A 27,421-nucleotide genomic window follows, 5' to 3' on the forward strand; every position below is an offset into this window, starting at 1 on the left:
CTAGTGAAGGCTCCTAAAACATGGTATTTTTTATTTTATTTTTTATTTTTTTTACTTGACTTCCTCTTTAAGGTACTGGTATGGTCTTTGTCTTCACTAGTACAACAGCTACGCATTACGAATGACTAGTGAGGCAAAACTGTGCACTAGTTGACAACTGCATGCTACTAATACTATTAGAGGCACTCGATGTTAACTAGAAGAATGGTGTAATGGCACTAGTCATACTCGTAGCTCACAATTGTCAACTCGTGCATAGTCTTAACTCACTATATAGTCACATGATGTATCTTCCTTGACTAGAATGCCAAAGAGCACACTGCTACGTGGACCTTCCGCTGGATATCAAAATATCGAATGATTGCTCAAACCCTTGTCATAGTTCAAGTTGCTCCTGTCCACAAAATTGCCCCTGCTGCCTAATTGGAGTGACTCGGTGTGACGTGTGGATACCGTCAACCGCCACCTGACAGCAAATGACACTCCCTCATTCCAGCACTCTTTCACACAAGGCAGGGGGAGGACATACGATACCGACCTGTCTGAACTAGTTTTGAGACATGCTTTTGTTCCAGGTTGCTGTGGTGACGGAAAAAAAAAAAAAAAAAAGGGAGGGCAAAGGGGGAAATGGAAAAGTGGGTGAGGCAAGGAATTAAACGGTAACTTCCAAGGAAATACAAATAATACTATTGCCTTGTTGTGCTTATTGTGTGACTAGTCTAGTACAAAAGAGTACATAAAACCAATCACCTCCATTACTGCCATATGCCTCAAAAATACATTTTATTTTGATTGCTGTAGAACTGTTTTGCATATAGAATGGGTTAATTATGTTTGTTTGGCTTTGTGAGATGGGCTGAAAACACTGAAACCAACCACAGTATGAAAAAATACTGTAACATTTAACTACAAAAAGTCAGATTATACTTTTATACTGCTCAATTTGTATTGATTTTCATTTTAATTCTGCACTGGTAATTTGAACTATTAAGCTAATATTCACTTTTATCTATTTTACAAACACTTATGATTACCCATCCATTTTCTCTCACACTTGTTACAATTTGGGTCAGGGATGAATGGGAAACACCTGACTAGGCATCAGAAAATCACATTTGCAGGTCACAAAGACAATAATTCACACTTACACCTGCTGTGCTGCCAACTGTTTGTTACTATGATTTCAAATTTCTGTCTACAACTCTTTTTTTTTTTCTAAAAGAAAACTAAATAACTTTTAATTCGCACAAGGATTCATTTGCTCATAAACAACCCTATGAACAAGTTCCAGCAGGCATCACAACACCTGTCTCCATTTTAGCTAGTGATTGGCTAGTTCCTTTGCCACTTACGCCATTTTGACTTTTGACGTTTCACCTGCAGTGTGAAGTCCTTATAAGCAAGAGCTCTTCTTGTGTCACTGGTTGCATGAATACGGTCTGTTTCTATAAACAAGGCAAAACCTGACTGTCAGGTTGAGCACAATTCTGAACGGCTTCAGCGACAACACACCTCCCGACAGTGTCACCCAGCTGGTTTCATAGTCAAAACAGTATTGCCAATACATAAAGCGCACTCATATTGCACACGCTCAGCTAGAACAGAATAACAAATCCGGAGCACTACTCACATACACAAGAATGATGTCACTAACATTTACTTGACAGTTCAATTTCTATCAAAAAGGTGACCATTAAGCCTAGACAGTGAAATAAGGTCACCAGAGCCAGAATATAGCACTCTACAATAAAAACATGAATGCCCCTTTTTTTGGGTGGCATCACATCATGCAGGTTTTTTTTTTTTTTTTTTTTTTTTTTTTTTGTAATCAGTGGCCATTAAGCACAAATTCAATAATGAAACATGGCACAGAATAGAATACCCATCATATCAAAAGGTTTGCACGCGAATTTCACTCTTTTAAAGACTATTGTAAACAGTAATGCACTGTCCATTTAGTATACCATAATTTCAGGTTAACATGAATAGATAATCTAAATTTTAGAGCCAGAAGGACTAGACAGGCACTGAAAATACTTGTGATAATCCATTTATGGAAACTACAAATGAAGTTTGATTTTCATCCTTCAAACACTTGACATCAACAAATGTTTGCATTGTAAAGAATGGAGGCACAAGTGGCTTATTGCCCTAGCATAAGTCATTGCAGTGTCACCCGAACACACCTTTAAATAGAAACAAATAAGCTTCAACCACAGTCTTTAAATCGTTTTATTAAAAACAATCCAACAAAACACACATATGAAACTGTACAACCTAACAAAAATTTAAACCATACAGTGTCTAAAATTTAAAAGCCACATTTACGAGGACACATTTTAAGCATGGAATAGAGGTGGAGGAGTGCCAAAAACTTTACACAACTTATAAATAAGGCAGTATGAATAGTGCCAATAAAAATGAGCATGTCGATTGTTCCTTTACAAAAATTTGTCTTCCTTGTAGAACTGTGTATGGCACACTGCAAGTACGTGCGTCCATCGATGACTCTGGCCTGCTGCAGCCATTAAGAAGTTACATGGGATCCATCTCTCTTTGCTGCACAAAAATAAAAAGGTTGACATTAATATTAAATATGAGAAGGTTTTAAGAAGAAAAACCTCTGAAACAGTGTGTTCTAGTCACCTGAGCCTTGTTGTACTTCTGACTCTGACGCCGTCTCAGGAAGAACTACACACCGACAAAACAAAAATTTGTCAATAATTAATGTTTAAGATAATCTACATAGATTTGAATTTTCATCAACTCACCAGGAGTAGCAGGCCGGCCACCACAGCTAGCACGACCACCACGATGACAGCAATGATTCCACCGGTAAGATTCTTCATGGTGAATGTCGGGGGCTCCTCATCCACGTAGTACACCACGATGTCCTCCATTTCCATTCTCTGGGAACCGACAACGGGCTCAAATTTTTCCTGGTCCTTGAACAGTGGCAGCACTTTCACCTGTGGGAGGAGGATGAGACGTCAGTATGTCAATTACAAAAACAAAATAGTGTTATATAGTAGTACATTACATCTTTCTCCATGTAGTAGGCCAATTTGGTCAGATCACTCTTGCGCTCTCCCTTGGGCTTCATTACGTCCACCACAATCAAGCGGGCATCTGGGTCATACTGCAGGGAGAATAAAAGTTGTTCCAAATGTTACATCGGGTGTAAATGCACATTAAACAAAGACTCAAGAGTCCACATACCGCAATCTCTTTGACCATGTCTTTGTTAAAGTTGTCGTAACGCCTGTGGATAGCATCAGCAATAGCGCTGTTTGGGAAAGAACACCCTTTTTACTACAAACATTCATATACAACACTGAACAAATGTCACTTTAGTATGAGCTGTCCATAAGTAACACTATTGCATGTACTTACATCTTCAGTTTATTAGCATCCACAGGACCTGTCACCGGTTTGTGCTTCAGCTGAAGACGGACCCAGCTACAAAACAAAACATTTTAGAATTGTATGAACAAATTACAGGTCACCCTTCTGCTCCGCAAAACAAACAGAGGAGAAAACAACTTACTAGGTCTCCACCAGCTTCTCACACTTCAGGTTCTTGTCTCCCTTGTCTGTTCGGCGAACACCGGCGCTGTTGACGCACCAGCACTCCTCTGTGTTGTTGCACTGCTTGGCCTTGAATTTGCCATCATTCTCACACTCTGGGTCGTAGATGCCGTCATTGTCCACAAAAGCGCTCTCCACAGGCTTTCCTCCAGTACGAGTGTCCAAGCCTTTTTTGGCTCTGTACATCTCAGCCTTCATCAAGAAGCACTTCGGGATCACTGGAGATAAATAGTGGTGAAAAGCACGTGTTAAATTGACCACTCAACCCATGTTCCTTCAGTAAAAGTTGGATTATTTACTTACATTCATTGCAGTCCAGCTTCTGTTTCATCTGATCACCGATCAGGAGGTAACACTCACAAGGATTTCCATCACAGGTGGCCCACTTCATAGAGTTACATGAACCTGGGGAGCAAATCGCCAGAATTAACATCATGATGTAAACAAGACGATTAGTGCTAGAACATACATTCCAATTGTGTGATAAATTATTAAAATCAAGTCATCTTTAGTTATATAGAGCTACAATGACTTCTAAACACTGCTCAAACATTTTAAAATGAAATCAATGATTTAATATAGACAATTAAAAAAAAAATAAAAAATAAAAAAAAAATGCGAAGGTCAGGAAGATTGCACTATACTGTATTTTACACATGACGCCAGTGCAACAAAAGCAAACAAGACACCGTACTGCGCACGCTAATCAAGTCATGGGCGTTGGTTTCTCCAAACAGAGAAGTCCCGGAGGAGCGGGACAAGCATGTTCCCCACCCCCACTCAACAACGAAACAGAATGGCATTTATATCCGAATTACGTTATAAAAACTTGACGTTCCCAGCATACAAGAATGTAACATACTTCCAAACGACCAACATGAGTCGTGATTATTTAAATACAAACAGGTGGGTGAGATATTCAAAATAATTTAGAACGTCGAATATTCTTGTTTTTAAAAGTGTTAGGGCTACTTGAAACAGTATAATTTTGGTTAAAAAGTTTGTCAAAATTCACGACATTAAAGAGGTTGAAAGCACAACAAAAGCTGAGAATTAATTACTTACAGCTTTGAGCCGAGGCTCCTACCGCAAGGGTGGCAAGAACAAAAATAATCCACATCTTCATAGTCGAATTAATGGCGAAAAACAATTTCACTGAAAGTCCTTCTCTTTCTTTTCGATCCGTCCGTCGTCCACAGAGGTCAAAAATGGAGTCGAGACAAAAAGCTTCCTGTTCTTCCTACAGGTGTGTCCTCGTCAAACCTGTTTGGACAGACGGGCGCGAGCAAATTAAGGTAAAGGCTCACTCAAAGCAGCAGGCGTGTCTCTCGAGTGAACTGTGAGTTGACTCAATCACTTTTGGTCCTCTACAAACTGATAAGTCAAGCAGGCATGAAGAGAATTTATAACACAGGTAGTCTCAATACGTCACATTCATTTCCATGGGTGGTGAAAGAGGCGGAGTTTGTGAGAATTCACGCGCACCTTTTCCGGTGTGACCATATTTGGCAATGAGGTGCTCAACTATTTGAAAGTTTCTCCTTTTTTATGTATACGACTTTTGGCTTGTACCATTATAAACATAGCTAATTACCACTTTATGTGAGATATATACAAAATATGCTCCATTAAAAATAAATATATATATCGCACTTTCAAAAGACTTCTTAAAATGTTTTTAATATTCTGTTTTTTTCATGTGACATTCTTCTAAAGGGATGCTACACTATAGGCAAAGAGGGTAGGTACTTCGTGTACATATGTGGAGAAATACAATTTTTCACAGCATTTTAACATAAATACTTAAATGTCAGTATTTGAATGAGGAAGTAAAAGTGAAATAATACTTTCCTTAAGTTTCATTTTGAGTTCATCAGATCTTGTTTTAGTAAAGCTTCTCATAAGTGGAGGCTATTGTAACATTTCACATATGTTGTTAATATCTAAGATACAATGTTACATTTGACTAATTTATGTTGAATATTAAACAGCTTTAAAATCCTTTCAAATTCACATTGTCACAATATGACGTAATAGATTACCTGAGACGGTATGTTGAGTCAGTATGTTGACTGACTGATACTAGTTTTAAGGAACAATTTCTGAGCTGTTGTGAATCACGGTCGGATGAAGATGAGTCACAAGTTTCAGTGATTATTTACCTTGAGAAATATTGTTCAAAACATGCATTGTCTCCATGATGAGTGTCATTAAAATTATAGAATAGAGCAATAGACAGCAAATGGTATCTATAATCTCTAGTTCACTTGCCTTTGTAGTGATACAGTTATATGATAACCAGTCCACGGATGCATCCTGCTGGCATACGCTAATACAATTCACCCATAACCCGAATGAGGACAAACTCTCTAATAAATAGATAAGTGGATGGGTGGTAAACATCTTCATATTTAAACATTTCAATAAAAAAAATAATGTTACATAGGTGAATGTGTGGCGGCACGGTAGTTGATTGGTTAGCACGTCCGCTTCCCAGGTCTGAGGTCTCCGGTTCGAGTCCAGGCTCGGACCTTCCTGGGTGGAGTTTGCATGTTCTCCCCGTGCCCGTGTGGGTCTTCTCCGGGTACTCCGGTCTCCTCCCACATTCCAAAGACATGCATAGCAGGTTAATTGGGCGCTCCGAATTGTCCCTAGGTGTGCGTGTGAGTGTGGATGGTTGTTTGTCTCTGTGTGCCCTGCGATTGGTTGGCAACCAGTCCAGGGTGTCCCCCGCCTACTGCCCAGAGCCAGCTGAGATAGGTGCCAGCAGCCCCCGCGACCCTTGTGAGGAATAAGTGGTCAAGAAAATGGATGGATGGATGGAAGGTGAATGTGTTTTCAGTATCACAAAAGTAAGCTGGTAAGCAAGGAGAGAGGAGAGGAGAAGCTATGCTAAAAAGTCAATGAAACCTTTACAATTTTTGAGAGCAGCACTAAAAACCTAAAGTAGCAAAACAATGTTGACAGTTATGCTCTATAAAGTCATTCTGAAATGGTCGCAAGGCATGTTTTTTAATAACATGTAACACAAGTTTTAAGTTCTTTGAAGACACTTTAAAATGATATAAACACGTTTAATGTATTATATGAAAGGAAGAGCAATAGATAACACAAAAATGTTGTACAGATAGAAAGTGTAACAGTTTACCAATTCTGCTCCTTGTTTATATAGTTTAAACAAATGTTTTTGTTTTTTTTACATTTCCCCATCAGTAAGCTGTCTTATAAATCCAATGCCCCGCCTAGCCAATCAGAGATGCCGTTAAGATGATGATATTCTAGATCAATGAATAGCAAGTAGTGTCATCGCTTGAGTATGTTTTTGTTTTTTTGTTTTTTTAACTCGATCTTACGCATTAATACAATTTTAACTCTGGGTGGGTGGATATCAGATATGGAGTGTGAGTTACTAACTGTAACTGTACTACACAAAGTGCAAAATTGCAAAACCCGAGCCCGTGATGGTCGGGCTTTACTGTACTGTACATAAGATTTAATTTTTCCATAAATCTTTTCCTGGGCGGCACAGTGAATGACTGGTTAGCACATCATGCCTCCCAGTGCAAAGGACGTAAGATTGAGTCCAGGCTTTGGCCTTCCTGGGTAGAGTTTGCATGTTCTCCCCACCGTACACCAACAAACAATTTGACATGATTTTGGAAACATACAGGAAGGAAATAAAAGATGAATAAAGACTGAGACAATGTTCTGGCATGGCACGAAACCACTTTATGCTGAAGCACAGACTTCTAAATGACAGAAATTTGGATAACCGTGATGCTCCATGCAATGCTCCCCATGACACAGCATTCTGCTTTGATATTTACTTGACATGTTTTCATCATGTGATCAAATAGGTAAAGAACAGTAGAATCTAACACTAAGTTGTCTATTTAAAGGCCATACAACTCCCCCGTGATGTACAAGTGAATGACAATCATGTTGATGTCCCGCATGCTTAACAGTAATGAAGAGGACAACAAAGGGCCATGAGATAACTGTTGCACGAACGCTATTGTATGAAAGTTTTACGCACAACCACGGGAATATGGGTGTTCCCTTTCCCAGAGGTTTAAGATGTCAGGGTAGTGCACATTATTGTCCTGATTCCCTGGGGTGGATGAATCAAGACTAAGGAGAAGGAGGAGCAGAAAACGGAAGGAGCCACTTGAAGACTAAAGCCATGTTTTTGGGTTGACAGAGCGTGATCCAAACGCGGGGGACTTCACACACAAGACCACAAGGAGAAAGGGAATGGGGTGAGTGGGCAATTTTCCTTTCAGCTGTTTTTTTTTTTAATATAGTGGTCGTCATTTATTGATTTCAAATATTGTTGGTGATATAAGCACGGTACAGATAGAGGTTCTAGTCAATAAAGTCTGGGTAACCTAGTAATAAGCTAGCATGACTAAAACTGTAAATATGGGCTTAATGTTCACCTGACATCTGTGCTGTAATCATATTTGCTAAATCAATACAAACAAAAAAATCTTTATATATATAGAGCCTTAAAATTATTGGGACGATAAATTTGCACACAGTAACTTTAATAAAGTAAGATTTTCTTCATTAGTGTGGCCTTTCCTACTAACAAATATTTTTTTTTTAAAAAAGTCATTTTGTTTTGTTCAATGCTAATTAAAAGTGTAATCTGTAATCCAGCTGTAAAGTTCTATATGGATCTTGAGTTCACTGCATTTTATGTAATGGGAGTTTGCTACCGTACTGTCCACCCATGGCCTAGTCCTCCAACACAGACAATTGTCTGACGTGCCTTAAAGTGACCCATGACAAATAGATGGTAACTCAGAATCACTAAAGACCTATTATTCATATAAATCCTGGGATTGATGGCTTGGAATAGTAGGTCTTGCGACCCGACCCATGGATAAACAAAACAAAATGGATGGAAGATTTCAGATATTTGTGTCATTTTTTTTCTTTTCTTTTACAGGTTCCCACTCTTGTGGCTGATCAGCCTCTTGACAATGCTTAAGTGCTCATTTGCAGGTGAACAAACTCAGTCACCTCAGTCATAATAACACAATATTTTCCCCAATTTTTTTTCACCTTTTCTCTCTATCTTTTTCCTATCAGTTGCTGACCTGAAGGATTGTGAGGCAGCAGGCATCCAGTGCCACCAACAGGCCGAGTGTCTAAAAGTCCAAACCAATTTCACCTGCGTCTGTGGCGCGGGCTACCAGGGTGACGGTCTTCTATGCAGAGACATCGATGAATGCCTCAGCGGCGTGCACAATTGTCATCCGAACGCCGGCTGCAACAACACGCTTGGCAGCTACACTTGCTTTTGTCTCAGTGGATTCATCGGAGATGGTACGAACTGCCAGGATATTGACGAGTGTCAACAAGAAAACGGGGGCTGTCACGCCAACGCAATTTGCAGCAACTTTGAGGGCGGACGACGTTGCCGATGTAAAGTCGGTTTCGAGGGAAACGGCTTCGAGTGCACGGATAAAAATGAATGCACGAGCCAAAATATTTGCCACTGGAATGCGACATGCACCAATAAACCTGGATCTTACGTGTGCAATTGTAATCCTGGCTATAAAGGCAACGGGAACTACCTCTGTCTCGATATCGACGAATGTTCAGAGAAGCCGCAGGTGTGCTCGTCATTTGGTTACAAAGGCTGTGAAAACCTGCCTGGTACTTATCGTTGCACATGCCACGACGGCTTTCAAAGTACTGGCGAGAGCTGCGTGGACATTGATGAATGCGCGAGCAACATCTGCAGCCGATATGCAGACTGTTCGAACACAATCGGGACATACCGATGTAACTGCAACAGCGGTTTTGTCGGAAATGGCCTGACGTGCGTCGATATAAACGAATGCAACGAGGGCAACGACTGCCATCCCAATTCCGTGTGCATTAACAGACTCGGAAGTTACGAATGCTCCTGTCTGGAGGGGTTTGAAGGGGACGGCAGATTTTGTGATGACATCAATGAGTGTGCAACACCAAACATCTGCCCTCCCACCACAACCTGCGTCAACAGCGCCGGCTCATATTTCTGTGACTGTGGCAGCGGCTTCATCTTTAATAACTCAGAGTGCGGCGACCTGGATGAATGCGCAGCGGGCCGCTGCAGCCCCTACGCGGTCTGCACTAATTCACCCGGTTCCTTCACGTGCCAGTGTGAAGCAGGTTACAGGGGAGACGGCTTCACATGTGAGGATGTGGACGAATGTTCGATTGCTACTCAATGCCACTCCAAAGCGCTTTGCACTAACCTGCCTGGTCTCTATAACTGCACCTGCCAGGTAGGTTACTCTGGCGATGGTGTGAACCAGTGCAGTGATGTGAACGAGTGTCTGGCGGATAATGGAGGCTGTCGAAATAAGGCCACATGTGTTAACAACATCGGCTCTTTCACTTGCCTGTGCCAGCAGGGATTTGTCTTAGTTAACCAAACTCTTTGCCAAGATATAAATGAGTGCGAGAAAGAGGAAACTCCATGTGGCGTGAATGAAGAATGCAAGAACACTGAGGGTTCGTTTGAATGCCCCTGCCAGGCTGGATATTACCGCCCTGCCGCCAGCATGGACTGTGTTGATGTTGACGAGTGTGAAGCGAATCCTTGTCACGTGAATGCGACGTGCCTCAACACAATCGGCTCCCACACTTGTACTTGTAAGCGAGGCTTTGTCGTCAATGGCACGCAGTGTGATGACGTTGACGAGTGCGCCGGAGTAGACACATGCCATCCACGGGCACTCTGCACCAACTACATTGGGGACTTCTTCTGCTCCTGCCAGCAGGGTTTCAAAGGCGATGGCTTCTCCTGCCAGGATGTGGACGAGTGCATCGTCTTGGATAGCATCTGTCCAGATTTCTCAACGTGCGTCAACTCCCCCGGAGAACATGTGTGCTCATGTTTGAATGGTACGGTCGCCCTGAATGACTCTTGTGTGCCACCCAGTCCACTCTGCGACCCAGGATGCCACATTAACGGCCTGTGCCACCGCTCACCTGCTGGATACCAATGCGTGTGTGACATGGGTTACATTGGTGATGGGCTGGCTTGCTTTGATGTAGATGAGTGCCAAAGCCGAAACATTTGTCCTGAAAATGACACCGAATGTGTAAATGTACCTGGTTCATATTCCTGTGTTTGCAAGCAAGGCTACATTCTCAGTGGAACTAAGTGCACTGGTAAGACAAAATTTAAAATATTTTCTATTTCTTCTTGTTTTATTTTATTTTATTTTATTTTATTTTATTTTATTTTATTTTATTTTATTTTATTTTATTTTATTTTATTTTATTTTATTTTATTGTCCCCGCCCTTTTTAAAGCTAGAACACAAAATGAATGGACAGAACAATACTTATACCGATGTGACCAAAGGCAACTGAATTGGACAATCACAAAAAAAAAAAAAAAAAAAAGACAATTCAGACCTGCAAACTAGAGATTGGCCTTGCACTTGCTCAAATACTAAACAGCTGCAACGGGAAAACTGCGACCCCTTGTGTTCTTTTCTGGAAACAACGTTTTGAGGTGCCAAATATTCTGTTCAGTTTTCTCTTTTTATTGAACAACAAACAATAAGGCGTCAATGGTTAAAATTGTAGTCAAACTGTATGAAAATAGGTTTTTAATAGACAATGTGCATCATTAGCCAACATGTTTGTACCTGATTGTAGCTAGCTAGCACTGCGTCTCGGGAACCTGCATTGAAAAAGCTGAGCTAGCCTCCTCAATGTCAACATCATTTCACAAATGATTTATATGTAAATGGACATAGGAACCAAATAAAAGTTTAAATGTACCATAATGTGACCCTCCAGCATGAACTCAAACAGAGGACAGACACATGTACGGCGAATGATGTTCTTACCGCTATTGACATTGACTTTGCAGTGGTCTTACATTTACTGAAAATTTTAGGGATAATATCTTAGATACTGGTTGCTATGGACCTCTGAAATATTAAATAAAAATAAGACTTAAAAAAAAAAAAAATCAAAAACGAGGGATTTCAACCTGCCAACACTGAAATTAATGTAAATTCCTCAATTTTTTAGGTACTTCCATATATCATTTTAAAGGAAGTGTATAAATTGAATGCAGCGATATGTCAATTTTCAATTTTTGAGCGATAAGCCTGGTTTTGTCAAAACACATAGCTAACACATGTATTAATTTTCTGCATTGGTAAGTCTTGGACTGGATGGTGCTCACGTCATACCCAAAAATGTTTGTTTATCTTGTGAATGTTCATCATCATCTAAGAAGGCCCGTAAATCTGAGATACAAATTTTAAATAGCAGCTAAGATTCCATCTTGTGAGTTACAAAACATGAAAACTTCACATTTCAGTCAGATTTAGCTTGGTGTTTGGCAGGCCTAAATCATTTAGTATGATTTAAACAGTCAGACTTGCATAACCTTTGTTAGATCAATGAGATGATATTCTATAACGTGTTGTCTTATTCCCCTACAGTCTTCATATGTAGTAACCATTTTTCCTTGTCATTCTTTCCTTCTTCCTCTCCCTGCCCCGTTTCTGTCAGATGTAAATGAGTGTGAAATGGGACATGAGTGCAGTGACTTTTCACAGTGTGTCAATACAGTGGGAAGCCATGTCTGCTTCTGTCTCAGTGGCTTCACAGGTGATGGGAAGAACTGCTCTGGTAAGTGTCAACTCCCCATACACATATTCATTACACAATATGGATATTTTGCTCCATTCTAGTAACTATCTTGAGAGATTTCTTCATCTCCGTTTGGGGCTGCTTCCCTGACAATGTCCCATTTTGGATGAATTATAGACTTTGATGAATGCCAAGTCCAAAATGGAGGATGCCATAACGTTGCCAGCTGCATAAACACACCCGGATCTTTCACCTGTGTCTGCCCTGTCGGCTTGGAGGGAAACGGCTTTCGCTGCCAAGATGTAAATGAATGCGAGCAGAATTCCACCGTGCCACACAACTGCAGTGCCCGGGCTTTGTGCCTCAACACGTACGGCGCCTACAACTGCCAGTGCCAGGATGGATACCAGGGGGATGGCTTTGATTGTGAGGATATTGATGAATGCCAGAAGAACACAACTTGTAGCACAAACATGATGTGCAGCAACACCATCGGCTCCTACACCTGTCTGTGCATTGTTGGCCTGGTGTATGACAAAGGGACGTGTGTGAATGAAGACACCTGCCGGGACGCCAGCTCCGTCTGCCATACCCTCGCCGAGTGCCACCAATATCAGGGTTCCTTCTATTGTCAATGCAAAGATGGCTATCAAGGCAATGGATCTGAATGCTCCGATGTGGATGAATGTGACCAATTCCAAGTTCCAATCTGCCCTACATTCTCCTCCTGTTTCAACACTAATGGCTCCTACATCTGTGATTGTTGGAACGGCTTTCTGGACAACGGGACACACTGTGAGGACATGGACGAATGCGCCACAGGGAACTTCACCTGCCCACACAACAGCACTTGTAGCAACGTCAATGGTGGCTACACTTGCATTTGTGACTCAGGCTTCTCTGGCAATGGATCCATTTGTTTGGATGTCGATGAGTGCTCGTTTGGCTTAATTCAGTGCCCTAATTCCTCCAGCTGCCTGAATTCAGTGGGATCTTTCTTCTGCGAGTGTTGGGAAGGTTACCAAAACAGCAATAGTAACTGTGAGGATATTAACGAGTGCCAGGATAACTCCACCTGCCCTGAATATGGCACATGCATCAACACCAATGGCAGCTTTCTTTGTATATGTGATGCTGGATTTTCCTATGTCAAAGACTTGTGCATGGACATCAATGAGTGCAATGCAACTAATCTTGATAACATTTGCAGCAACGGGACATGCATTAATACACTTGGGTCATATCACTGTGAATGTCTGAGTGGATTTTTGAGTAATGGAACCAAGTGTGCGGATGTAAATGAATGCTCAGACTCTCGCAACTCAACAGTGTGCCCGCCTCAGTCTACATGTGTCAACACACCTGGTTCATACCGTTGTCCTTGCAATGAGGGTTTTACTGTCAACGCCACCAAGTGTCAGGATATAGACGAATGTCAATACCCGATTGCTAACCCGTGCCCTGAGCAATCATTCTGTAAAAACACAGCAGGATCCTTCATTTGCGAGTGTTATCCTGGGTTCACTTCCTTTCTGTTGGGTTGTGACGATATAGATGAATGCAAAGATAACAACTCCTGCCGCCTTGATCAGGTGTGCTCCAATGTTCCTGGAACATACAACTGTACTTGTCCTTTGGGATTCCACGAGGATGGGAGCACGTGTGTCGACATCAATGAATGTGAGGATTTCCCTTGCCATTCCGTGGCACGGTGCTGGAATAGCCCAGGTTCCTTTTCATGCCATTGCCCTTTAGGCTTCGCAGGAAATGGCTCATGGTGCGAAGATGTGGACGAGTGTGTGGCATTCACCAATCCATGCCAACCTGTAGCTAGCTGCCACAACACCCCAGGGTCATTTGCATGTTTATGCATGCGCGGCTTTGTGAGTATCGGGCCCCTTTGCGTAGACCTCGATGAATGCCGACAGGCCAATGGGCAGTGTCACTCTGCCGCTACCTGCTCCAATCATGTAGGAGGTTTTAAATGTACCTGCAGTCAGGGATGGAATGCAACCAAAGACAATGGCCATGGAGAAGGAGGATGCGTGGACTTTGATGAATGTGCGTCATCCGTGACATGTCCCGGGCAAACTTCTTGTACAAATCTGCCAGGGTCTTACACCTGTTCCTGTCCAGAAGAAAATATAGTCTGCAACATGATTCAGAATGGTTAGCTTTTGATTTATTTACTTATTTATTTATTTATTTATTTATTTATTTATTTATTCACTGCCAGCCCTGTTAAAATGAAGTTTTGACGAATATAACCGTCAATGGCACTGAATGAGTTAATCTCCTACACGCGTCCACAGAACATTATGCGAGGTGTGTCTCAGAGCATATTTCATTTGAGATTGTTTTTTTTTTTGTTTTTTTTTAATTCCTTGTTGCTTACATTATCCCCTTTTGAGCATCTGTCCATTTTCAAGAGAAGTGGGAGATGAATTCAATGCTTGCAATTCTAGAAGCAATACAGTGGTAATCTCAGTGAAAATTATTACATTCATATTCAGCAGGTTTGCATTTTCAGGGCAAATTAAACATTTTCTCCTCACCTGCAAAATATACAGTACATGTTGAAATCAGCTGTTAGTGATGATGTTTCAGGTGTAGAACAGGCTTCTTTTATTTCAAAAGCTTGGCCTAATATAAAGTTAAGACCAGTATGTTGCTCAACACAACACTTTCAACTGCCCCAACAGAGAGCAACCTGTACCCATTTGGAGCAGAAGTGGGTGATAGAAGGATTCGCATGGGCACACAAGATGGAAATTCTCCATATATCAAACCACCAATTGGTTTCCCATTCATGGGGAAATTATATGACAGAATTTATGTAAGTTTTCTCTCACAGTATATTTCAGTTTGCTGATTTCTCGTAGTATTAGGCTAACTTAATATGAACCGTGTCTCATACAATACAGCTCTCTCAGGATACTTACAATTAAGAATGGGTAACATGCATGAAGCTGAAAATTAATATAGAAGTGGTGGAAGAGGAAGTGAATAGAAAGGCAAAGTCATTGAGTTACAGCAAAGAAATGTTTATAGTTCCTATATTTTGGGGAAGCCAACAACCGCATAAAAGCTGGCACTGCTTTGTGCTTTCAGCTGGAAAGCACAGCAAATGTCAGGAGAAGCCTACTAGAACAACTGAACTTTATTTGTGGTTAAACAGAGGCACTTTAAAGAGTGGGAGAGGTGCACTGCCACTAAGTCCCATTTAACAGTATGATTGGTTGATTTTTCTAATTCTTAACAAAGCCATTTATAAGAGGGTGTACACAGTTGTGCTTCCCCATTTTTCTTAGTCTTATTTTTCCTACAAACAAATTTGAACAAGGGTGTGTAGACTTTTTATATCCACTGTAATTATGTGGTATTAAATTTTACAGTTCATACTATTGTATAAGTTCTTTATTTACTTAGTCAGTATAGTTACTGTTTCTGAGATTGGTGTATGTTTTTTTTTCTTTTCTGTTATAGTTCTCTGATAATGGCCTTGTCCAGTTTCAGTCTGCTGCTGAGAATGAGCAGTATCTGTTCCCAGCTCCATTAGCAGCTGGGTTTCCCACTGATATGAATGTGTCTCTTTTGGCCGTGTTCTGGGATGATGCTGACCTCACCCAGGGCAATGGACGTTTGTTCTATAAGGTTAGACGTCATCCAGAGTTGAAGGACGGGGAAGAGGTTGGAGAGAGTCTTTTTTCCCTCCTTTTTCATTCATTTTTCATTTCAGGAATACCATGACTCTGATTTGGCAGATGTATATTCCCGCATAGTGTTCAATCGTACAGCAAGTGACGTTTCAAAATTTGAGTGGCAGAGAAGGAGGCCTGCGTTCACTCCCTCTTGGATCCTCAAAATCACTTGGGACCACGTCATGGCTGTGTCTTACCAGAAGATCAATCAGTCAGAGGTGACCTGGTTAATCATAACTTCTGTATGAAATTAGACAGCTTTTCAGGTTTGCTCAAAAGTAACATCACAAGGTTTAGTTAGCCGCTCACTTTTAATGTCTGCTGTAATAAATTGAACTTAAGCGCCCCCTTGTGGCAGCCTCAACAAAAGCCCTACAACTTATTTTCTGTTTTCTATTTATTAAGAAAATATTAATAATGGGAAATAATCAGAAATCAATTTATAAACCAATGAAATGAATAACTTACACCATGTGTTTTCATTACAGACAAACACTTTCCAGTGTATTCTTACCACAGATGGAGTACAGTCCTTTGCCCTCCTTCAATATGGGGAGATGAGATGGGGTCCGGGCCAGAGAGTACATCACGATGCCCTTATCGGCTATATGGATGGGAAAAGCACCCACGAAGAGCCCACAACTCCCCCAGAGAACATTTTTGGCCCAGAGGGAAGATACAGGCCACAACAAGTGAAAGGTTCCTTGGGGAAGTTGGGTCAGATTGTGTATGATTTAAGTGGACCTAATGAGTATGAGGCCAACCCAGGACTGATGTGTCAGGCGTGGGCAATGAAGGAGCCTGATCCTGCTGACTGGACCGATGGCTTACCCTCGTGTCACTGTACACGCACACAAGCTCTGGAAGATTTGTCCTTTTTGCAAGATAATACTGACCAAGGATCACAGTTGAAGAGTTTAAGGGGTCAGAGATGGGGTGGTGATGGGGGCCAAATCTTCCGGTCAGTTTTGTCCAATGAGTATGGATCAGGAAAAAGATGTGTATATGATCTCCAGGGCCCTCTGCTGGCAGGTTACAACGAGCGCTACTTCTCAAGACACAGTATCCAGAAACATATTGGTAAATCATATCATTATATTTTCGTCAATGACTACATTCAGTGCTATTTTTTTTTCTTTTTTTCAATGGCTCCTAAACCAAAATTGACCATCAAATATATTTATGTAAATAGGCACAATATAATAATGTACAATATCAATAGCTACAAAAAATATGCTACTGTATATGACACCAGGCTCTCTTTTAATCTAACACAATTTTCGGCATCTTCTATTTTTTAAATCTCTCCAGATGAAGATCTCCTGCCTTTTCATTGGTGTTGCATTCGGTCTTCTCTTTGCCACCTCTACCTGAAAAAGCGGCCAATTGATCGCTGCAAAGGCTACAGTTGGGCCAGTCTGGATGGTTCCAAACTAGGCAACAGGGCAACACAGGGTGTCGGTAAGAGGCTCTCATCAGTATCTTAATTAAGAACATTTTAGTTTTATGAAAAATATTCACGCACAAGCAACTGAAGAAGCAATCACATCATATATAGAGATTAATTCTAATTCAATTTAAATATCCTCTTCTAGTATTTGCAACTTTCTAATTCACGTGAATCCCTTTTCCAATTGTATGTAAAATCTTCTGTATTTTTTCAACACAGCATTAGTGTATGGCAGCCTTCATTTCATCACCTTTGATGGCACAAAGTACTCCTTTAAGGCGTTAGGAGAGTTTGTGATCGTGCGGCTGTCTTCCAACACTGGATCTAATATCTTCACCCTGCAAGGACAGACTGAGAGACTGCACACACTCAAAAAAGGGAGCATTAACTTCCCAGCGGTGGTACGCATGGCTGCTTTCCACCAGGGCATCGGCAAGGTCAGCGTGCTTGTGTGTGCGTGTGGAAAAATGACACCAGAAATGAGTGCGACTGGGTAGTCATGAGTTCAGTGGAAGAACTTTTGAGTTTCTTCTTTCTGATTGATTATGAGGAATTTTGTTTTCAGAATTTCAATACCATTGATCTGCATTTGATCGGGATGAAACAATATCCAAACATCACGATACGATATCACGATATTGTGGGGAGGTTTGCGATACATAATAAAGGTCACAATATTGTAGAGTACAAAATGTGCTCATACTAAAAAACACGCACACGCAATATTGTGCTTTTGTACATTTCAACAATGCATATAAACAACTTAAAATATCAAATAGCACTTAATATTGACTCAGTTCACAAGCATATTATGTTCCCCTTCGTCTGACCTTTAGTGTGGATTTTAAACATAGAAGGGCCAAAACATGCCTTGTGAAAATTAAACTGAACTAGCCACCAGAGGGTACTAGAACTGCACAAATGGAAATCAACCTGACTTTTTAAACAGATGTGCTGCTTTTAATATCGTGACATGACGACGACGATATATTGTGGCGGTTTTAATAACGCAATATTAACGATATTGCCGTTATCGTTACATCCCTAGCATTTGACAAGGTCAGTTATAGTATACTACGGAAGGAAAACAATTAACCTTATAAAGCCTAACCATGAAATATATGAGAGAAAATTCTGATTCTTTGTAAATAGAGTACTTATTGGTCCTGCAGAACAAACTTTTATTTTTTTAAATCAACTTCCACATATGACTTTTGATTTGTATCATATTTGATACATCCAGTCACAATGCTTTAAATTCGTACATTTATAACTGTCAAAAATATAATAATAAACAGCCATATTAAACAGTAGTATTTCCCCAAAAAAATCATATAATTCAGGGTTTTAATGGGCAAAAAATATATATTCATGAAATAGAGGGCTCAAAATGTCTTGTATTGGACATATGTTTGGCTTTATTGGGTTAAAAATTAGTCCTGATGATATATATGACGACAAAAAAAATTGTTTGAGAACAAAAACATGTACTGTACCCACGTTTGTTTGATTTTTACAGATTGAATGGAGATGTGCAGAGAAAGGAGAAGGACTGCAGTTGTTCATAGATAATTTAGAAATTTTTGTCACTGTTGGTAACAGCTACTGAATACACAAGACACCTCATTAAACACTGTTTTGCTGCATGAAATTGAAACTAATAACCTTTTTGTGTGCTCAATCATGTTTACCAGGTGTCGTGCACATGGGCGAGAGAGAATTTGCTGTGCGCTGTATTTCCGTGGCTCGCTGTGCAGCTTTGTACGCTGGTGGTCTGCATGTGCTGGTGTGGCGTGTGGAAGGCCACAAGCAGCTGGCCGCCATGGTGGAAATTCCCCAGACTTTTTACAACCGAACTGTTGGTCTCATGGGCCTCTGGAGTACGAAGCGCTCAGATGACTTCCTCATGTCTGATGGCCGTCTGCTGTCCTCAGTAGACCATAATCAGCCCTCAGAAGACAGACTGCATCTTTTTGGGTTATCCTGTGAGTGAATTGAGGATCAATTTATATTATTTATTGTCCTCGGAGTAAACGGTTCATATCAGTTTGACTCCAAGCGTTTTTTTGGGGGAACTAATGTTACATGCTCAAAGTATTTCAAACCGCACATGCTAATTATGGTACAAACTGTGTCTGTAGGGGCGGTGCCACAACCAGAGAGCCTGCTGTTATCTTCTCCTCCACTGGATCCATTTCAACCAGTTTCCCTCAACGAATTGCTGGGGGGCTTCAGTCCTGACGTGGTGGAGGATCTGAGGAGAACCTGCCAAAGCAGCATGCAGTGTGTCCATGACAGTCTTGCATCCAGCTCTTCAGAATTGGGGCTTCAAACCCTGACTGCAGAGAAACAATACCAGAATTTGGCCCAAATATATGGCAAGACAACCATTAATATTTTGATAATTTTACAGAACCTGTAAGGTGTACCTTTGACTATATTTGATAGGCTTTGTCTCTGTTGTGGTAGGCAATACACCACCCATAGTGACAGAACCTACACTAATCCAGGCTCAGGTCAACTCTACTGTCAACATACAGATTATTGCCCAGGATCCTAATGGGGATCCTATCATTTATTCAATACTCTTCCCAAGACCCCCACAGGCCTCCATTGGCAGTGGTGAGACACACAAATGCACACGTACACACGTTTAATACCCTTGATGAGGGATAACCCAAACTGGCCGTGTCCTGTGGAAGATGTTTGCGGCTCTAGTTACAACTGGTGGCGAGGTTTGATGACAGTTTGTTTTCGAAGGACGAACACATCAAAGTAGTGAAACATTATTGACTTGTATGGATGTATGTTTGCAAGTTACTTCTGAGCTCTAATGACTAACTCAGCACTTTAAATCTTTGAGAAATTTTGTATCAAATGGCTTTTCCAAATGCATTCAGGCTTTGAGCTGAGTAATTGTTGAATCAGAGGCTCTCTGTCTCCTACACGCCTTATTCATTGTAGCATGATTTGTCACTGCCCAAATAGTATATAATTGAGGTCTGCTTTCTCCAATCCAGATGATGGTTTCTTAACCTGGATGCCCCTTAGCATCGAACCTGTCAAGCTTACTATTAAGGTCACAGACAAGCTCTCCAGCTCCTTGTTTACTCCAATTCTGCGTGTCTGCAACTGCCTTAATGGAGGGACCTGTCTGTCTGACAGCATCATTGAAAACCACCTACACGGAAAGTTCCAGGTAAACTTTTGAGAGAAGCTAATGTCTTTGTTTGACTAGTCACACATACTCGAAATTCACCTCCTAAACTATTCAAACAGTTTGGCCAATTTGACACCAAAACTTTAATATGAGACAAGAGACAGCTTTTTATTTCCAGTACTTTTGTCGGGCTCACTAATCTTTATTGATACATCATCATTGATTATTCCAATTTAATTTTGAATCAATTTTTACATGATACATGGCCTACATGTTATGATTGTAATATTTATGAGTCTAGGAAAAGGGTCTGCAACCTGCGGCTCTGGAGCCACATATGGCTCTTTAGTCCCTCTCCCTGTGGCTCTCTCTTATAAAAAAAAAAAATAAATAAATAATAAAAAAAAATAATAATAATAATAATAATAATAATAAAGGTTGCGATTGGTTGGCAACCAGTCCAGGGTGTCCCCTGCCTACTGCCCAGAGCCAGCTGAGATAGGCGCCAGCAACCCCCGCGACCCTTGTGAGGAATAAGCGGTCAAGAAAATGGATGGATGGATAATAATAAAGGTAAAAATATTAAATATTTTTTCAAAAAAAATAATCAAAAAAGTAGTCCACATTTTTAAGTTGTCAGAAAAAGATGAAAAAAAATTTTTTTTAATCCAAAAAGTGATCATAAAATGTCCAAAAAAGAAAAGGAAACTGAGAAATTTACAATAAAATGTAAGTGAAATTGCCAACAATATCAGAGAATTGAATTAAAAAAAAAACATAAATTAAAGACAGAAAAGAAATTGTTAAAAAAGTAACCTAAAAATGTCCAAAAACAAAAGAGAGGCAGAAAATTGCCATAAAATATTTTTAGAATTGCCAAAAAAAAGTCAGAAAATATAGTATATAAAAAAAAAATAATAAAACACACAAATTACCATAGAATTTCCACAAAATTGCCACAAATGTCAGAAATCTGCTGGCAAGGGGCAGGAAAAAAAAAGAAGAAGAAAAAAAAAAGATAGCTATAAAATGTCCAAAAAAAAAGAAGTCGAGAGCCAGAAAATAACAATGATATGTCCATAATATTGCCAAAAATGTCAGAGATTTTACAGAAGTAAAATGTTGTGTTGTGGTTCAACTGTAATTAGCTCTGGGGCCCTCAGTACATTAAACTAACACCAACACGCTGTTTTCTTCATCACAATCTTCAAATGTTTTCAGATCCCGACAGATTTTTTTTTTGTTATTTGTTTGGCCTAAAATGGCTCTTTTGACAGGAAAGGTTGCTGACCCCTGGTCTAGGAAAACCTAGTGTATTATAAAATTATATCAACCAGTTCTTAATATGTACTTTATCTCTTATGTCCCAGGTGTTAGGATGCCTATGCCCAAAAGGATTTAGTGGGAAGTTTTGCGGAAATATTGCAGACCCATGCAAAGGTAAGCCATGTTTCCGAGGGGTACGCTGTCAAACGGATTTACAGAGCGGCAACTTCATCTGTGGACCGTGCCCGAATAGTACTGTGTCCAATGGAAAGCAGGGATACAAGTGCTTTGAGCATGGTCAGTCACAAACAAATGCTTCTCATTAGTTTCTAACAATTTCACTCCTCACTCTCGTTTCATGATATGCTTTCACAGACATGTGCGTGCCTCCTTTCACCTTCCCTTGCCACGAAGATGCTACTTGCACCAGCACGAAACACAACTACACCTGCACATGTAAACCTGGCTTTTTTGGAAATGGGTTCAATTGTACAGGTATGGGTCACCTTGGAGAGAAAAAAAAATCACGCCTTCACAAAAACTAATCCACTGTCTGTGTCTGCACTGAAGATATTGACGAGTGTGCTGAGATGTCAACGTGCCCCAATGCCAAGTTTGAGTGTAAAAACACACCAGGATCTGTCGACTGCTTCTGTAGATACCAGAATGCTGAGGACTCTGACGGATGTGGTATGTCATTGTACATAACACTATTTTACCATGATTCTCACAATACTGTTGTCTTATAAGCTTATTTTTTAGAGTCATTATTTTAATCCCTCCTTTAATGTTACAAATGTGGTGGGAAGAGTGCACACGCCCATAATCATATATCCTCTCACCTCACTGATATGCTGTCGTCATTTATTTAACAGAAGCAATGCTCATTAGTTTATGTATAATGTTATAATAAAGAAAATCTGTTTGGGAAGGAAGCAGGGTTATTATAGTTTTGGAATTTTTCATTTTTAGTTAGTTTTGATTTCGTTTTGGGTTTTGTTTTTTAAATTTAGTTTTAATTCATTTTCAGGGTGGTTCTGGTAGTTTTTATTCATTTTAGTTGTTTAATAAATGCTTAGTTTAGTTTAGTTTTAGTTAGTTTCAGTATTAGTTTTATTTTATTTTATTTTATTTTTTTTTATAAATGTGCATTACTTGTGCGCAATATTTAAAAAACACCATGGGAGCGACGTCATCTGAAGGTTCTTTTCTATTGGCTGCTACGAGATGACACACTCTGTGTGACACACTTTCAAATGTCCTTATTCTGGTTAATATCAAAATAAATCTACTTAAAATCACATTTAAAATAATTCCAAAAGGCTCATGCATTAAATTAATGGCCAAATATGAAAACAAAGGACACTTTTGCTATAATCAAAAAATAACTAGTTTTAGTTAGTTTTGTAAACATAAAATGTAGTTGCAGTTAGTTTTTGATTTTTAAAAAGCATTTTGGTTTTATTTTATTTTTGTTAAAGAAATTGTTTTTTTTATTTTAGTTTTTGTTTTATCCTTAGTTTTAGTAAACTAAATAACCTTGGAAGGAAGGAAGGAAGGAAGGAAGGAAGGAAGGAAGGAAGGAAGGAAGGAAAGAAGAAATAATTGATTGAGTCTGAGAATTGCTTATGAGCACATAATTATTCACAACATGCAAATGTGGCAATATGATCCCCGATTTGCAGCTACTTAAATTACTAATATTGTGGTCCCAATTGTTGTAGCTTTTTTTCCCGTGACAACAATCATAATTAATTATTTTCAACTCCACAGGCGACTCTGCCAATCCTCCAGGTAATTACAGATGAGTTGTAATACTAAACAAACATGTTCATGTATGGGCTTAAGAGGTCATCACACAGGTGTGGATGTGTTCAATCTTTGTCAACAGGGGGTAATGTGTTCAATGTGTCTGTGGATTGGAGGAAGAACAGAGCTGATGGACTTGAGCAGGTGCGTTGGTGGCAATTGTGATTGGCTAGTGACAAGTTACAATGACCATTCTAGCCAAATTAACATATAAACGTGCATTTTGTTTTCAGCTGGTAAGCATTCTTTCCTTAGGCTTCCAGAACAAATTCTATAACGCCAGTAGAAAGAATCCAGCACAGAGTTCCAGTCCACGTCTGGCTGAGTATCGCATCAATGTGTCCAGTGACACACCTCACTGGTACATCAGAGACTACCTGGCCAGAGTCAGCAGCCACTATGACATCAGAACCATAGAAGTTGACGGTAAACTACTTTAAGGGATTCAGCATACTTTTCCATGTGATAAACTGCCTCTAAACATAATACAATTAGTGCTAACTAACCATATATATTGTTGAAGATTTGTCTCTCCATTTTCTCAATGCATACCCGCCCACAGATCTGGATGAGTGTCAGGCCAAGGAGGCGGCGTGTGTCCGCCCTGCCCTCTGCATCAACACTTATGGAGGCTACAGGTGTGTGTGCAATGGCACAACTGATGTGGATGAAACACAATCCTGTGTATTAAGTGAGTATCTGTGCAACGTTCACACAGGGGTGTGAATGACCATGAAGTTAATGAGTTCTTATACTGTATATGGCATATGCAATTAAATATACAATGAAACAATGCTGAAAGAAATATCAGAAATATCAAAAATATTTCACTTTGTTGAAGAACTCTGTGAAAAATAATGATTGTATTTCAAATTTAGCAGATAGAGACAACGTGAACAACAAAAACATAGATCTTATATTGGGCCTGGTTCTGGGCATTGGCATCCCCCTGCTGCTCCTTCTGGCTGCACTGGCCTGTTTCTGCTGCTGCTGCAAGAAAACTGTGACTGGAGAGTAAGTCATCCAAGCTAGACATAAAACAACTGCTAACTAAACTTGCAAATTACTTTGCATGTTGTGTGCTCTATAATGCTGCAGAAGTTTTATTTTTACATTTTTCATGTTTTTTTTTGTTTTTTATGCTAGCGCATACAGAAGGCTTTGATGCAGCCTCTCAACTACAGTGAAAAAAAATGGTAGTAATTACAAAAACGGCCAGCAGGTGGCAGTAGAGTATAAGAGATCAGGGAACCAGGGTCATGTTGAAAACAAGCTGTTTCCCACAATTCCAAACAGATTTGTGAATAATGTTATATATGTTAACCTATATTCTATTGCTAATTACTGCAAAACGGAAACAGAAAGAAATATACTTTTTTTTTTTTTTTCCTAATGAAAGAAGACACTCTAATCATTCTTTTGGTAGGTTCCATGTTTTTTATAGCAAAAGAACACAGTATTCTCTGAGCCTTGCAAAATCAGTCAAAATCCAGTAAAACAGCTGGAATGAGATGATGATGGTGATGATGATGATGATAATAATAATAATAATAATAATAATAATAATAATAATAATAATAATAATAATAATAATAATGAAAAAACATGGTAAATAGAGTGCACTTTATAACATTAAGAACTGACAACATGGAAGACCCTTCTCAAATGAGTTTGCATGTTCTCCCTGTGTTAGTGGGTTTTCCTCAGGTACTCTGGCTCCTCCCACATTCCAAAAACATGCATGTTCGGTAAACTGAGGAAAATGGCCTATAGTTGTGAATGTGAGTGTGTGTGGCTGTTTGCTCTACGACCGACTGATGATCATTCGTGTCTTGCCCAAAGTCAGCTAGGATAGACTCACCCGTTGTCTTAAGAAAACTCCTGAATCTATAATGTATAATTACAATAATAAGTACTGGTAATCATAATACATTTCCATTCTCAGATAGATGTTGAGATACTAGGAAGTTCCATGCTGCAGTGCTTCCCATTGCCAGAGTTGAGTACAATGTGACTTTGTGCTTCATACTGTGTCCTTGGCTGTAGTACGTCTATACAGATGTATGGCATCTGGACCAGGTGTTAGAGACACACAATCCCCACGATGACTGGCCTGCTTTCTCTGTTATCTGTAAACTAACCCTATAGATATAATGTAGGGGGATGGCTCTAGTATTGTAAGATTACAATGCTAGATTAAAGTGAATCATGATATGGTTATGGTGAGGTGGGTTGGACGACATAATCTTTACATGTTTGTGTTGTGAGAACATCCACCAATCTTCTAAAAAACAAACATCTTGTCAGAATAAAAACAATAGAAAGACGCTTTAGCTCAGAATTTCGTTTTATTTCTATTCTTTAACTATCTAGGATGGATTCTTCATTAATATTCATGAGTTGCCGAATATGGAACAAGGCTTTATCCAAACATATCCATAAATTGCTTGAGATTATTGCCTGCCATATGTAAATTTTATTTCTCACTAAACACAGAAAGTCATTATACAGAGATGCCCCTCTTGGCCATAATTTAGGTATAATAACGCTAGTTATCAGTACTAACCGTTTTTCGAAGGTAATGACTCACATTCAGCAAGTTGAAGGCGTTAGCCTTTCTCCCATAAATATGATGTAGTGCATGCATTCGTCCAAATTATTGAAACTCTTCAGCCCCAAGACAGGATTATTGTACTATGAGAAAGTTAATCCTATTTTATGACTTTATTTTCTTCCAGCCTGCCTCAATTGTTAGCAGACAACATACAGGAACGAAACAATCCTCAGCCCTTCAACTACTCGGACCCGACTCTGCACTACATGACCCACTGCAGTCCCCGGATCATAGACAACATCACACCCCGGCAACGCATCAGATAGTATTTTGTTACACGTTTGGGAGATGCAGGAAATACATAAGCACACCAGACATGCAAAACATAACAGAAGCACTTTTGGAAGTAATGTCTGTAGATTTTTTATTTTTTTAATGAAGATGAATGACTTATTTATATTGTGAACAACAACTAAACCAGAGTGACTTTTAAAGGCTGTGTTTGTCATTTTTTTTTCCATTGAGCCAAGTTTGACGTGTTTTGATTTTTGCTCCTGCAAACAACTGTTTACAATAAAAGTCAACCGCAGAGGCAAGACAATCTCTTGGCAGCATGAAAGTAATCCACTGCAGTGCTTTTGGCTTCCGGCTGAAATGCAGCCAACAGTCTCCTTGATGGCCTCATTAGCATCTGCCACATACCTGGCATCAAACTGATACCCTTTGTCCAGAAAAGGTTTTATCCATTGCATCACTCCATGCAATGAATCAGAAAATATAAACATTTTTATTTTGAGGGTAAACTAAATGACTTTTATTGTTGGATTTTGAATGTTTTGCTAACATACCAAAATGTGAAAGCTAGCTACATATATATTTTTTTTGCCACAAACATGAATTTAATTTAAAGAGGAAGTCAACCCCCCCAAAATTCTTGGTAATAATATGTTCTTATGCAGCCCCACTAGTCAAAATGCGGTATTTTGGTTCATGTTACATTGGTGGAATATAAAAAAAAAGAGTTTAGCAGCAAAATCCAGCAGTTTTTGTAATATCAGAAGATGGCCATTTGTTTTTTGTTTTGTTTTGTACCCACTTACACGAACACAGTTACACACAAACGTGGTCTCCTGGGCAGGGAAGCGAAGAAGGCGGCCATTTTGCCACTTGCTGTCGTGTGAAAATGACATCACAGTTGCTCAGGTCTCAGGTAACAACCAATCACAGCTCAGCTTCAGAAAACAGGTGAGCTGTGATTGGTCGTTGTTTGAG

At 39.8% G+C, this 27,421-nt stretch overlaps 3 protein-coding genes across 3 annotated transcripts; 2 read left to right on the plus strand and 1 right to left on the minus strand.

Moving 5' to 3' along the window:
* Positions 1–2,218: 2,218 nt before the first annotated feature.
* On the minus strand, positions 2,219–4,986 carry epcam (epithelial cell adhesion molecule). Its single transcript, XM_077496182.1, has 9 exons — positions 4,654–4,986; positions 3,892–3,993; positions 3,548–3,806; positions 3,394–3,459; positions 3,220–3,286; positions 3,041–3,139; positions 2,772–2,969; positions 2,647–2,691; positions 2,219–2,559 (listed from the first exon to the last, which is right to left on the minus strand). Exons 1-9 carry the CDS (start codon positions 4,712–4,714, stop codon positions 2,536–2,538), a joined length of 921 nt encoding a protein of 306 aa, XP_077352308.1. The 5' UTR covers positions 4,715–4,986; the 3' UTR covers positions 2,219–2,535.
* Positions 4,987–16,619: 11,633 nt separating this feature from the next.
* LOC144001805 (sushi domain-containing protein 2-like) lies at positions 16,620–19,722 on the plus strand. The gene is made up of 5 exons (XM_077496381.1): positions 16,620–16,990; positions 17,222–17,371; positions 17,580–17,797; positions 18,880–19,345; positions 19,502–19,722. The coding sequence occupies exons 1-4, from the start codon at positions 16,684–16,686 to the stop codon at positions 18,967–18,969; spliced, it is 765 nt and encodes a 254-aa protein (XP_077352507.1). The 5' UTR covers positions 16,620–16,683; the 3' UTR covers positions 18,970–19,345; positions 19,502–19,722.
* Positions 19,066–26,643, plus strand: LOC144001611 (mucin-like protein). Its single transcript, XM_077496096.1, has 13 exons — positions 19,066–19,345; positions 19,502–19,738; positions 19,830–19,982; positions 20,381–20,559; positions 21,891–22,083; positions 22,162–22,281; positions 22,357–22,476; positions 23,560–23,580; positions 23,678–23,739; positions 23,829–24,021; positions 24,158–24,286; positions 24,474–24,609; positions 26,334–26,643. The coding sequence occupies exons 1-13, from the start codon at positions 19,066–19,068 to the stop codon at positions 26,473–26,475; spliced, it is 1,965 nt and encodes a 654-aa protein (XP_077352222.1). The 3' UTR covers positions 26,476–26,643.
* Positions 26,644–27,421: the final 778 nt, after the last annotated feature.

The sequence above is a fragment of the Festucalex cinctus genome, chromosome 14, assembly GCF_051991245.1.
Source record: "Festucalex cinctus isolate MCC-2025b chromosome 14, RoL_Fcin_1.0, whole genome shotgun sequence".
In the NCBI taxonomy this organism is placed as follows: Eukaryota; Metazoa; Chordata; class Actinopteri; order Syngnathiformes; family Syngnathidae; genus Festucalex; species Festucalex cinctus.

What these genes read in the sequence shown, in the direction of transcription:
- LOC144001805 (XM_077496381.1), top strand. Translation starts at nt 16,684, where the DNA reads ATGTGTCAGGCGTGGGCAATGAAGGAGCCTGATCCTGCTGACTGGACC. An exon ending in CAGTATCCAGAAACATATTG is followed by an intron (nt 16,991 to 17,221) that starts GTAAATCATATC and finishes AAATCTCTCCAG; the next exon opens with ATGAAGATCTCCTGCCTTTT. An exon ending in CAGGGCAACACAGGGTGTCG is followed by an intron (nt 17,372 to 17,579) that starts GTAAGAGGCTCT and finishes TTTTCAACACAG; the next exon opens with CATTAGTGTATGGCAGCCTT.
- LOC144001611 (XM_077496096.1), top strand. Translation starts at nt 19,066, where the DNA reads ATGGGCGAGAGAGAATTTGCTGTGCGCTGTATTTCCGTGGCTCGCTGT. An exon ending in ACAGGCCTCCATTGGCAGTG is followed by an intron (nt 19,983 to 20,380) that starts GTGAGACACACA and finishes TCTCCAATCCAG; the next exon opens with ATGATGGTTTCTTAACCTGG. An exon ending in GAGCTGATGGACTTGAGCAG is followed by an intron (nt 23,740 to 23,828) that starts GTGCGTTGGTGG and finishes TTTTGTTTTCAG; the next exon opens with CTGGTAAGCATTCTTTCCTT.
- epcam (XM_077496182.1), bottom strand. Translation starts at nt 4,714, where the DNA reads ATGAAGATGTGGATTATTTTTGTTCTTGCCACCCTTGCGGTAGGAGCC. An exon ending in AGGAGCCTCGGCTCAAAGCT is followed by an intron (nt 3,994 to 4,653) that starts GTAAGTAATTAA and finishes TTTGCTCCCCAG; the next exon opens with GTTCATGTAACTCTATGAAG. An exon ending in TGGCCGGCCTGCTACTCCTG is followed by an intron (nt 2,692 to 2,771) that starts GTGAGTTGATGA and finishes GTCGGTGTGTAG; the next exon opens with TTCTTCCTGAGACGGCGTCA.